Here is a 13,656-nt window from a genome sequence, read left to right on the forward strand (position 1 = left end):
AATGTTGTTCATACTCTATTATTTAATCCTCAAAGTGATAACCTTTTCACTCAGTCTGGGATTTTAAAGTTAGTATTCCCCATAGCCCATCTCTCTCACCTGTTCAGTCCTCCCCTCCTTTCCCAACTGAGACCAGTTCATTTTCTAGGCACTGAAAAACCCTGCACACTAGGATTGAGTTCACTTTCTGAGTGTCTGAGCACAAGGTTACTAAAGCTTGCTGCCTCTGATTTTCTTTATCCCTCTGCTGTAGACTTTTATATGCCTACTAATATGAACAAATACAAACTTTCAATAAGGATGGAAGAGAAATAGCATGTATTGATCTAGAATTTTGTGCTGCAGTTATAGAAATCAGTACATTTAGAAGGTAGATACTTAAGAGCAGAGAAGCTACTTTTGCATACTTAAACATTTCAGAATTACTAAGGTAGGAAAAATGGTGCAAAGATTTGCAAGTCAGAAAGATTTTATTTTGACATATAAAATATATGTCTAAAAGCCACCTTTGATTTCAGGTAGCAGGATAAATATTTCTGTATTCTTTTCAATTGTTAAAAGATGGTATAGTATCTGTGCTTAAACTACTTGAATATTTTAGACACTTTCTATGGAAAGGTCACAATGTGTTTCAGATATTGAGAGAACTAATGAATTCTCTAAATTTCTGTTGAGGACAGTGGGAACAGAGGCTACAAGACCAACAGCATCCAACAGGGTTAACCATGCAAGAGGTTTAAAGTACATGATACTCTGTTGCAAAAACTGGAACTACCACTAGATTATAAAGTTGAGCAGATTTCTACAGCATGTACATTTCTTAGGGGAATTAAACTGAATTCCTTGTTCTAAATTCATATTTTTAATCCATGCAGCATTTTGAGTAATGAAGATAGGCCAGGAGCCTACGAGCTTCATCTCTCAGTGAAAGATTACTGCTTTGCCAGGGAAGATCGCATTATAGGAATGACAGTTATTCAACTGCAAAACATTGCAGAGAAAGGCAGCTGTGCATCTTGGTATCCCCTGTTGAGAAGCATCTTTGTAGATGAAACTGGGCTGACAATCCTGAGAATACTCTCTCAGAGGACCAATGATGAAGTTGCTAAAGAATTTGTAAGACTCAAATCAGAAACAAGATCTGCTGAAGAAATGGCCTAAAATACCCAAGTAACACAAGATTGTCACCACCAAGAACATAGATACAATGCTGTTGTCTGAATAGTGCATGCCTGTGAAAATCTGTGGGAATGTTTATTAACTATGTTTTCAGTGTCTGCCAGTACTTAGGTACTATATTTGCAAGGTATGTCCAGGAGTTCTATATCTTTTATACATATTTTGGTCTTTGGTAAAGTAATTGTTCCAATTAAGTGCCAAAACTAAGATTAAGAGTAAATGATTCATTATATGTTTTAAAATTATGAATTCACCTCATCACAACTCATTTATTTTTAAACATTTATTAATAAATAATTAGGTCTCTGAGTTGATTAATAAGTTTTCTCTGTTAAATTACTGTTTTGCTTACTGTAAATTAAGTTACCTTCCTTACTAATAATTTTAAAATGTAGCTAATTTCAAACTATCATTTTATGCTAGCCTCATTTTAGGTATCTTACAGATAACTTTTTCTATCATTACTACAGATGCAGTTACTTATAGCAAGTGTTTGTAATTTTATAACTACCAATATAATGATTTTTGCATAAAAACTGAAAAAGGATGGAAATATTTTATGCTAATCTTTTTCCAACCTTTCATAAATATCACTGTGAAGAAATGCTGTTAAAGCAAGTTCTCAAGAAGCTGTGCTTACCAGAGTTTGTTACTGATTTGATATCTTGAGATAACTTTGTTCTTCAAAACTGCCAAGGTATTATCATATTTGTATTAAAAAGGTAAATCAATATCTGTAGAAAGACTGCCACATTGAACAGTATATGTGCTTTAAAAAAATGCATTTTTTAAAATGATATGGTACTGTATAATGGTTCATAGTTTGGAATATGTAAAGCTGGTTTGTGGTTTGTTTCTAGAAATTGTTTATGAAAAGTAATGATGCTGTTAGCATTTTCACTCAGAGTTATTAATGTTGCTTTACATACTTAGCTGTGATATCAGTTAAGTGCTTTATTTCTTTTTTTAGAAAAGTTCAACAGTTTGTACTTATGCAACATTACTATGTATTGCACTAAAGCAACCTGTGTCCTGTAAATATATTTAGTGAGAAATTGCAAAATAAAGTATGAAGAGACTCCATCTAGCTTGTCATTTGATATCATTTACATATCTATAGTTTTAAATGCATGTGAGATGAATTTACAGGGCTATAATGTAGCATTATGATACATCAAAGCATGGTTTCTGATGCCTACCATTTGCATTTTTCATAACTGTAAGATGTCAGTGACACACAATTACAACAAATGAGGTAGTTATTTTGTTAATGCACATAATAAAATTCTATGGTGCATCTATAATTGTTTATGCATACATGTATTTGTCATTGTTTTTTGGTTACCAGTGTTTTTAGTAGGTTTAGGGTGAAGTTTCAGCTTTGTATAGGGAAAAAAACTAAAAGGAAGGGGGAACATGCAACTAGTAGAGTTGATTCCAGTCCACTAAAGTGTAATATGCGACCCCATCTAGATAAAACAGATTCTTGCCAGGGTATCCCTTCATGAGATATTTAGATGAAATTTTCAAACTTTCAATATCTTCAGTCCTCTTGTTCGTAGACCAAAAAGTACATTTGCCAGAAGTAGAGTTAGTCAGTTAGAGATGATCTGCACAGTGTCTAGAAAATTAACAATGTTTCACTAAGATCACTGAGTAGGGTGGGAGAAAAATGAGTTCTCAATCAGTGTACATCCTGCTGATAGTTATTCAGTGCATAACTATGACAGATTTTGGTGGGTACATTATCCCCCCCTTGTCACTTCATGAAGCCATTTCTCCATGTGAAAACTGATAATTTTGCATTTCAGAAAATAGTTCATTAATTTAGATACTAAATGATTTTATACTTGACTCCTAAACATTTCTGAGGATGTAACTTTAATAATACCAACTAAACATAGGTTGAATGCAATTACAAAGACTTGCAAAACTATTCCAAGTATTTAGAGACCCAATATCCATCTTGAAAATAATCCCATCCTCTACTGTTTCAAGTGCATTTTGTGTTGTATACTTAGAAGTAAAATTCAGGGGTGGCTGTAATTTTCAGCAGAATTAAGGAGGATTTTTTCTGAACCTATATACCACCTCGCCCTGAGCAATTTCCACTCAGGTGCAGGTGCTACTCCTCCTTTCTGTGAGGCACAGTAGACATAGGCGGACACAGTCTCAAATAAAAAAAGTGGAATAATCAAGAGATGAGGTGGTTCTGCAATATGGAACATCATTGTAACTGCAGACAGAATCCCACAATAAGTCACTTGTGACTCCTTGAAATAAAACAGAAAAGCTGGGGCAGACCACATGTGAGTGTTTCACCTGAAGCACTTTCATTATATATGTATATATGTAACATGGCCTGCATTTTGGTGCATAGTATATTTGCTATCAGCTTAAATTTTTATCCTTGAAATTCACCTATAAAGGAATAATGATTGAACTTGCCAAGGAAGTCTCTTAGTGGTAAGCAGTCCCCCTCATCTGCACATACCAGAATTAATTAGACCATGTTAGTAAAGCAACAAAAAAAAGCCTTAAAAATATGCCTTAATGGTTCACTATTTTTAACAGAAAAATATTTACTTCCTGCTTCCAATTTTGTCTTGTGGAAATTGAGAGGAAATACATTAACTTTACATCACAGAGCTCCATTTTAAACGTTTATCTATGAATCAAAATGCCATAAGTAAGCATGTCAGAGTCAAATATTTTATGTAGTAAAGATGATTGATTTGAAAGAGGTTCCAGGACTCTTTTAAAGGCTGTTATATTTTGCTTTAGAAAGGTAAACATTCCATTTATTTAAAGTCACCTGAATTTGCATTTATGAAAGCTTTTTCTTAACTCTTCTTGAACTAGACTTAGTGAACTGGCAGTTCTGAATATCAGAACTGGTATAATCAAAATTAAAGTTAGAATTCCATTTCTACTGGCTTGTTAAGATATTAAATATAAATACATACATACACTGCAGAAGATGAAGGAGAAAATGATAGGGGAGAATAGTAGAATTCAAGAACAAATTTTCTATTCTGCAAGGAACAGTTATTACATGGAAACCATTTGACATGCATCTGCAAAACAGATACATCTGGAGTAGCTTGTGATATGACAGCACTTCAGGTTGACTAGTATATTTAAAACTGGTATTTCTGTAATTAAGTCCAAGGAGAGTTAAAAGAGAAGTTTCCTCTTGCCTATTTAGTTTTATGAGATGGAAAAGAAATAGTCAAATACAGGGAATAGAATTAAGTTTTTCTTAATGCGCTTCATAGCTAGTATCTGACAAAACAGGAATTAGTAATGTTTGAGTTACACATGTAAGTACAAGACGAAGCTAATACTAAAAAACATTCTGGAACCTAAAACACAGTAATTTTATTTAGCAACAACTGTAGGCCATAGCACCACCATTAATCTTCATACTTAAAAAAAACCCACCACCAACAACAAAAAACACTAAGGTCCCTTAGCCTCCATGTGAATAAACAATCACAGAGAAGTTGGAAGGAACCTTTTGAGATCTTTCTTGCAAATAGTGAAGTAACATTAAGCCTAAGCTCTGTTTCATCTCCTGGCTGCCCTGCTGTCTCACATGGGTTCTTTCAATACATCAAAATCGCATCAAAAGGCCTAAAGCACTCTGACAGGTGGCTATTTGAAGATACGTGATATGCTCCAGCTTCCTGGATCATGGCAGCAATCGCAACTTTTCCTGCAGAGCTTCCTTGCCAGAAGTAATAAAGTCTGTTCTTCATACAAAGTCAATCCCACCCCAATCCCTGAGTCAGAGGCAGCTTTTTAATACACTAAGGAAGCCGGACTCCACTCAGTTAGTTGGTGAGCCCTTCCACGGAGCCACAGTCACACCAAGGTGAGCACCAAAGGCATGTTATAAACACATTTACTCATATATCAGGCTTATGCACACTGGTTGGATCTGACATACCTAACTGAATTAGAGAATATACCCTAGAATGACTATATGTAATTTGAAATTGCATTCTCAGTATGTCCAGGTTGCCTGCAATAGCAGAGTCTGAATTCACTGAATTCATTTGACTTCCTTTCCTGAGGTGCTTGGTGTCCTCTCATGTCCTTCACTGCCCCCAGTAACTAGTAGTGTCTGAAAACCACTTTTTTTTTTTTTTTTTTGAGGGGGAGGGGACAAGCAGAATTATAAGCTGTCTAAATTTATACATCACCTACTACATTCTCATTCTACTTCAAAGTTCCTGTGCTTCCAGCAACAGAGCTAACACAAGGATGCAACTTGAGCAGTTTGCATTGAAAGCGGGAAGCAAGCTATCCAACCGACAGCACAGGCTGTCAACAGCCAAACAACAGATCTTTAGCATGTCATAGAAAGCAGTTGTAAATTAAGGCCATCAAATCCCCACCTCCACCTACTTCCCCTGTATTTTTGAGATACCATTTTATTTCCAAATACATACCAGAGTGAAAAATCTATTCAAATACCAATAAGCAAAACACTATCATTTGGATTAGTTACCACACTACCTATATTTGCCATACATGTATTTTAGCATATTCCTATTACTTTCTTCATGCAAAACCCACTTAGATGTTTTCATTTAAAGAAAGATCCTTTATAAAGGTCTACTTAAAACAAGTATTCCACACTTAAAAGGAAGATTAAGTTCCAAAAAGTTCTGTAAGTTACTGCCTTTGTTTCCCATATCAGAGGAGAGGGAGGGGGAGAGGGTGAGGGCAAAGGGGGAATGGGGCAGTGAGAGGGAGGAAGAGGGAGGGAGGTTTACAGAGCTCATTCAATTAACTGCTAATAAGCATTTTGGCCACTATAAATCCCATGTATATCAACAGAGAAGGTGAATTGCTTGATTTTACCATCATTATTATTTCCAGCAGTGAGGAAACCTGAGGACAGGTATCTGTTCCCAGTGAAGCCTACAGGAGCTTTGTCCTATGGCTGCTCGTTGGCTGTTTTGTTCACAGATGCCACCAGGTAACGGGAGCACCGTGTGCAGGCTGGGCACCTTTCCAGGCAGCCAGTCCCAATGAGGCCAGTTAATTAATCCTAATACACCCAATTGCAAAGCTGAGCAGTTTAGCTTGGCCTATTACAAGCACATGGGGCTGGTTTCCCTAGTTCACAGGTGCAAGGCACTTGGTTAAATGGAATGCTAAAACTCCAGAAGGATTAAGATGTACTTAAGCAAAAATATGCACCAGAGGGAAGTGTTTAGCTCAGCTGGTTAGAGCGTGGTGCTAATAATGCCAAGGTCACACGTTCGATCCCCACATGGGCCACTCACTTGAGGGTTGGACTAGATGCTCTCCAGAGGTCCCTTCCAACCTTACCAATTCTATAAATCTAAACTTCTCTGAAGGCTGGATGTTTTTCGATAAACAGTCCTGTCAAGACTGTTTGAACCACTAATACAGGTTTATGCAAGAAAGGAGATGAAGCAGCTAGATGCCTACCCTAGAACAACAGAACAACTGAGGTTGGAACGGACCTCTGGAGAGCATCTGGTCTGCCTCAACTCCAAAACAGAGCCAAGCAAAATCAGTCTAGTGCACATAATTATGAAACAGGGCTGTTACCATAGAAAACTGCAAAAGCAGCCATGTCATCAGTTTTCCTGTCTTGAGAGGCGTAACAAGGAAGACAGATGAGAAGTATAACACTGTTCACTTGTAACTGTGACATAATGGTTCACATATAAATAGTAGCTTCCACAGCTCTAATTCAAAGTTGAGTGGGGCTCTAACAAAATTAGCATCATTACCTTTTAATACTGATAATTACATAATCTACACAGGGTCTCTGTGTAAAGATCTTTCATTATGAAAACAAGATGTAATAAAATTAAAATATGACTGAGTTTAGAGATTTAATCATTACATCTAATGCTAATCAAGGATATAATTATTATTTTGGTTTTAAGCTCTCCATTAATTCACAGCTGTCCAAAGGCAGCTGTGAATGGTACATCTAATTTCTAATACTTACTATTTTATGGTAAGAAACTGCATAAAATTTGTTTGCAGAGACCTTTTATCATTTCTGCACGCCCTTTGTCCTCTATGATTAAATGAACGCTGATTCGCATGGTGCACTCAGCTGGAAAGTTATTTCATTAATATATTTACAAGAAAGAGGCTTGTGTCTAAGTTCTTCCCTCTTATTCAAAATGAGGAAAAAAAAGTTATAGATGAAATCTGCATGGCAAAAGAATAAGAAGTGGATATTTGAAAGTACAGATTTTTGTAGAAAATAATCTAGTACACACAAACTAAGAAAAGCAGTATGTTTCTTGAGGAAGAGGAATCTGACTTGAACCTTTGGAGTCAGCATCGACAGGAGGCTCCGCACCTAGCATGGACTGTACACCCTGGACGGTTCCACATGAAAAGCTGTCCTATCAGTGTGGAAGACATGCCAACTAGTTTCAGCTAGGAAGGAGTATTTTTAACTCCAGTAAACTATCAACAAAATTGCTTGAGAAGCTCACAGAAAAGAAACAATATAACAAGTGATTTTCATTGTTTCTCTCCAATCTACTTTACTGGTTCTGTTTATATTCTCATGCTGGTTACTGAAATCAAGTTTGTAAGCAAATTCTGAAAACAGCAATAATTTACCATTACTGCATCAGTCTAAACTAAATACCCATTTCTTATAAATCCCTCAAAAACTAAAGAAAAGAACTGAACAAATATGCAGAAAACATTAAATCATTGTATTAACTGAAATTCAACTAGAAGACATGTAATTGACATAAATGGATTCAGCTGCACTTATAGGATACAGCTGGGCAAATATTAGAAACTACTCTGAATTTCATACTCAGTTGTTTACACAAGCTTATTTTGATGGTATTTTCATATCCTTTTTGTATGCCTTTTGGCACCACATTTACATGATTGACTTTTACTATCAGAAATTCATATAAATGAATTTTCAGGAAAAAAATAAATGATTTTAGAATTTCTAATCAGAAGACAAACATTATTCGGTCACTGATGAGCAGAACTGGGGCATTACAAAAAGATGCAAGTACAAGTATTTACTGTAATAAAGAAAAATTAAAACATGTATCAGGAGAACATCTGCTTCCTTCTGTGTGCTGCTCTGAGTAAAACCATATATATATATATATATATATATATATATATATATGCATACACAAATACATGCACGCAGAGTATAAGTTAATTTCCAAGTGATGAATCTACATATTACTACAAAATCTGAGACAAACTTACCCAATCAAGAAAAATTGAACAAAATGATCTCCTCAGACTGAACCTACAGCTGAAAACCAGATTACCTGAACAAATTGTCACTAAAAGCCTAAAAGACCATTTTGCCACGAGAATCCAACAAACACATTCAAACACAGCAGCAATTAAAGCTGAAAGCATACTATGGATGTTTCTTTAAATAAATTAATTACTACACATCATGAAATAATACACAGGCATACTTTAAACTTTGGAGTAAAAGACACAAAGATGTCATAGGTTAATTTTCAACAAAATAAGATCAAGGTAATTTCAAAAGTTCAGTAGAGGAAGAAACAGGACAAGTCTGCTCTTTATACTTTTCTACTATTTATTTCTACTACAGTACTGCTTAAAAGTTCCAGGATCCACTATATCAGACCTGTATATATAAATATGTGTATAATATATATTTATATATATAAATATATTGCCAGTCCTACAGAGTCTATAGACTAAAGTAGGTACAATCTATTCTCCCAGGACTAAGCTACATTTTGATGTCTGCTTGTTCTGTAGTCACATTTGTTTCTGAAAAAAGTTTGACGGCAAAAACATTATTTCTACAACATTTCAAAGTTACCCCTAAGAATCACATTTAGACCAGTATTTCTTTCACGTTTCTTTATTACACAGTTATTTCTGAAAGACAGCTCAGAAGAACAACTACAATCCTCACACACTCAGGAATGTTAATTGCTAATGACTGGATTCAAAAATGACTTTAATGTTTGAAGAAGTATTGAATATTACCAGTAAAACTTAAGCCAAAACCAGTGTTCAATACCCAGACAGAAGAATGGTTCTTGGTGACGTGTCCAAAATATAAAAGAACCTCTTGCCAGGTTTTCAAAGTATCCCAGTGTTTTTAAGAATGTTCAAGAAACCTCCCCATTTATATTCACCCTTCTCCTTGCCTATACACACTTTTAAATATTTGCTTTTACATTTTGCCAAGCAAATTTCATTCTGCAGCTACAAAAATTACCAACAAAAAGACATCTGCCCAGAAAACAGACAATTGAGAGTAACAAACTATCACTACACCTTTTAAGTCTTTGTTATGACATTTATACATGCTGTTTTCAGGCAGCATACTGTAATCCAGACCATAGAACTTTTAATTCACATTCATTTTCATGGTAACAGCAATGACCCTGACTGTAAGCCAGACTGCTCAATAGCAATGCTGAGTCTTACTTCCCCAGCCTCTACCCAAGAGCAATTCAAAATCACGATGCTGATAGAGTCATGAAGAGTAAGAGGAATTCTGACAAGCCTGAATTGACTCAGGGTCAACCCATAAGTTAGCGACTATTTCTTTAGTTTATCAGAACAGTATTAAGAGTCCAGGGAAAGAAGACAACCCAGAGCGAGCTATGGGTCAGAGAAACACATTTACTGAGCAGGCCACAGCTCTGATCCGCAGACTGGACCTCTACTACTGGTTGGTCATATATTATTGATACCAGATAAAGCATGCTTACATTAATAAAAACAACTGACTTGATCTGAGTTGTAACGGCACATTCTCACGCAGAGAGATCCTCTGTCTTGACTTGGCCTTGAGATACAAGAGCTTGGTAACACTTACTGTTCACTGCAGCTACTCTAAGAGCCACTGAGACATCTCTAGCTTCCCTTCCTCCAAAGCCTGAGAGGCCCCCACACATTTCCTCTGATGATGTTTACCCTTTTAAGCAGGGAGGCTTTTTGTTGCTGAGTGATGACAGCTGACTGCAATGTGAGTTAAGCCTCCAGGCCTGAGGTCATGACAACAGGAAAACAAACCTCAATTACTGATGGGCAGCATCAAAAAACGAAAGGGAATTGCTGAAATATGCACTGAATAGTAGAATGCTAATGGAAAACTACTGTGTACAGAGTATGTTCCCTCCCCCAAGATAACAGTCTCCCGCATTTCTCTGTGACTGGAGACATGCTGTAAATATACAGTGCCCCTGAGCTTGATTTTTGTTTGTAACACATGGCAGGGGCTGGTCCATAAAACCACCCACACACATTACACAGCAGTCATACATAAACAGCAATACGTCGTGCATAAACTGAATACACAGAATAGCTGAGCTGTTATGCTTCACAATTCTTAGTGACCAATATTTTAATATTTGAAGAAGGGGAAAAAAACCCTCAAAACAAGAAGAAACAAAAATGCAAAACAAGACCTTGTCTTGCTTTTACATTTAAATGACACAGTGTGGGTGTTTTGAATGAATAACTAACTGGCGACTTCTTTCGGAGTAGAAGACAGGACCCTGGAAGAACGTACCTGCCAAGAGTACTTCAGTGAAACAACGAGAGCACAGGAAGAAGGCTCCACCGGCACAGGCAGCACTGCTGTTGGGAGGTACCATGGCAAGTCCTGTCCTGGAGCACAAGGAGCTAGCTGCTGAGAAAGGCTGCAGAATCTCAGTGGTGAGGCAGGAGAAATCTGTGTTATAGTTGAAGGGCAAAATAGCATGACTTTGGGGATATTTTACAGAGGTGTTACTCATCTTTGCAAGATAATCAGCCCAAGAACATTTTTATTTAGTAGTCTTCACGGTGTTTTTCCAATGGTATGGGGAGGCACTCACAGGAAAGGAGGGAGAGGAAGGAAAAAGAGCAGGGCTGACAAGCACTCTGGGAGCAGACTGCATTCCTTAATTGCTTGAACCAGGAAACACCGGGGTGACATTGGTACAACAGACACAGACAGGTAGAGCTGTTTGTATTTTTTCCTGTTCTAATCTAGCCTAAGAATTCTGTACAAAGTAGAGTCTGAATATGTGGGTTCTGCTTTTGACTGCCCCATCTGTTACAAAAGGATAAACATTTTCACAGCCTGAAGGCCATCACAAACAAATTGAAGCTCAAGAGTCTGAAGAGATGAGATTATTTCCCTCAATATTACATATCTAAGGCACAATAGCCTTAACTAGCTGGAATGTTCTTCAGAGGAGCTAAAGAAACAACAGCAATTTTCATCTGATGATGCATCAGTGTATAAGCATGCTGATTTGTGACTGTATTAAATCAACATGCTCTTTAAATGCTATCATCTTTTCCTATGTGATCTGTAAAAAGAAGCTTGTGTCAGACAGAGTTTCCCTAGCATATTGACCGCTATGAAATTAAGTCTCTCTTCCTCCCTAGTCAGTCTGACAACAGAGACAAAATACTGCAGGAGTCACTGAAATGAAGGAGTCAGTAGCAGCAGTGAACTTAACTCCTATTAAATATCCTCTATAATGTTCAACAGCCCATAAAATTGCAGCGCATCCTTTCTGTATTGCAGAGAATTTCATTTCTGATGAGGGAGAAATTCCACAAGCATAAAAATTAGTGAAACAAGAACACTGTTTACATTTATCATTTGCTAATTTCATTTTTATTAGGAGGAAACAATGAAGAATATAGGTCTGACTATATAGCCTCCACTGCCACACAGACTATAAGCAAACCTGTATAAAAAAATTTATTGAATGAATTGAATCTCTTTTCTATTCATAAAGTGCTTATATGAAGCTTGCAGTTTTGGCAAATGCTATTATTTAGACTAGCTGGCCAAATAATTTGGGAGAAGGGATTAATTTTTTCATTGAACACTCAGAGTAAGCTATTGAGAATACCTCCAACTAAAAGAGGCTGGTTATTATTCCTATATGACTGAATATAACAGCTAAAATCAACTGACTGAAACACAAAACTGGTTTAAAATACTGTGCTTCAGACAATCTTTCTATTAGCAAATACATTTAGCTAGAATATTTAGAAAAGGACATCTGTTTCTATATAGAGGGCTAAGTGAGCACATCAGGAGACAAAACTTGCCAAATGGAGGAGGAAAGCTCAGAAGAACAACATTACTGAAAGTAACAGTTTGCATCTCAATGACAGTATCAAGTAAAATATTATCCAGGAAAAGATACCCAGAAGCCACAAAGACACACTGGAATAAAACAGTGAAGGAATGGCAAAATTGAAAGAAAAAGGCCTTTCTTGTTTAGGAAAGGCTGCACAGATCTAAATCAGTCCTGCCAACTGTAGAGTCACTTGAGAGTCTTATGTTGTAAATTATCTGAACAACTGTGACTGACAGAGGATGCTTAGCAGATATCTATACCAAGGTGACCATGACTAATGGTAAGACTCAAAGAAAGAAACCAAAACACCTCTTCAGACCATATTCTGACGGTAGTCTCATGGGAGGTATAAAGTTCTAAATGTACATCCAGTTTCCATGACAAGAACAAAAAAGGATACAACCAAAAAAAACCCCTTAATAAAATAAATTAGGACTATGGCTTTTGCAGCTAGTCTAATTTCACTCACATATGTAATTTACAGGAAGAAAGCACTCTCAATGAGAATTAGACTACATAAAACTTGAAGGGTCAAAGTCACCTTTGGCTGCTAGTCTGTCAGACTGTTTTAAATATTTTTTGTATCATGTTTGGGTGTCAACTTTTCTTTCTATTAAATGCTGTGTTATTTTTATTTGTTTATTAGCATGATCAGGGTGCTTTTTAAGTTATGTTGAAAAAAGACTAAATTAATAGCTAGACTCAGTATAAGGCCCATAAAAGGTAGTTATCTTCAGTAAATTCTTTTTTTCTTTGAAGGTCACCAGCATTATGAGTCCACCCTGTATTTTTTCTGAGGCCTGATTCATATTCCACTGAAAGCAACAGGAATTATTTCTGTCGATTTCAAGGTACTTGACACTTCTCCCTACAGAAAGAAATGTGCCAAGCACGACGCACAAATAGGCTGCCGTAAAACCAGACAAGACAGTGGGCAGTCCAGTGGGCAGACCAGTTCACTTATGCTCCACACTACAGACGTGCGCATTGCTCTAGCAACAGGCAGCCTCCCCCTTTTTTCTATTTCTAGATAGTATTATAAGAGCAGACATCTGCTTCGGCAATCAGTGAGCCAAAGTTCACAAGTCAAGATCTCAAGATCAGTAAGTACCTCCCAGCATTCACGCTGTGCTGCTAACCTATTCCTGATCACAGTCCTCTGAGGGAAGCAAAGTCTCGACATAATTATTCACACAGAGAGAAACTGAGGAAGTAGGATTAAACGATTTGTTTAAGTTGGAGAGGGCCAGTAACAGAATCGGAATGAAGATTCAGTCAGCCTCAGCTTCCGGATACACTCTCTAACCATTGCACCACGCTTTTTTCTGCAGCAAAT

The 13,656-nt window shown here is 36.7% G+C and overlaps 1 protein-coding gene across 5 annotated transcripts in view; it reads left to right on the top strand.

Annotated features, from left to right (window-relative positions):
* UNC13C (unc-13 homolog C) overlaps positions 1-2,262 on the top strand; it is a 246,277-nt gene extending 244,015 nt beyond the window's left edge. For all 5 annotated transcript variants that reach the window (XM_062583737.1, XM_062583736.1, XM_062583738.1 and 2 more), the window contains one exon: positions 876-2,262. In XM_062583737.1, coding sequence (XP_062439721.1) covers positions 876-1,161 — 286 coding nt within the window. In that variant the 3' untranslated portion in view covers positions 1,162-2,262. The remainder of the gene's footprint in view (positions 1-875) is intronic.
* Positions 2,263-13,656: the final 11,394 nt, after the last annotated feature.

The sequence above is a fragment of the Rhea pennata genome, chromosome 10 (genome assembly GCF_028389875.1).
Source record: "Rhea pennata isolate bPtePen1 chromosome 10, bPtePen1.pri, whole genome shotgun sequence".
NCBI classification, from domain to species: domain Eukaryota; kingdom Metazoa; phylum Chordata; class Aves; order Rheiformes; family Rheidae; genus Rhea; species Rhea pennata.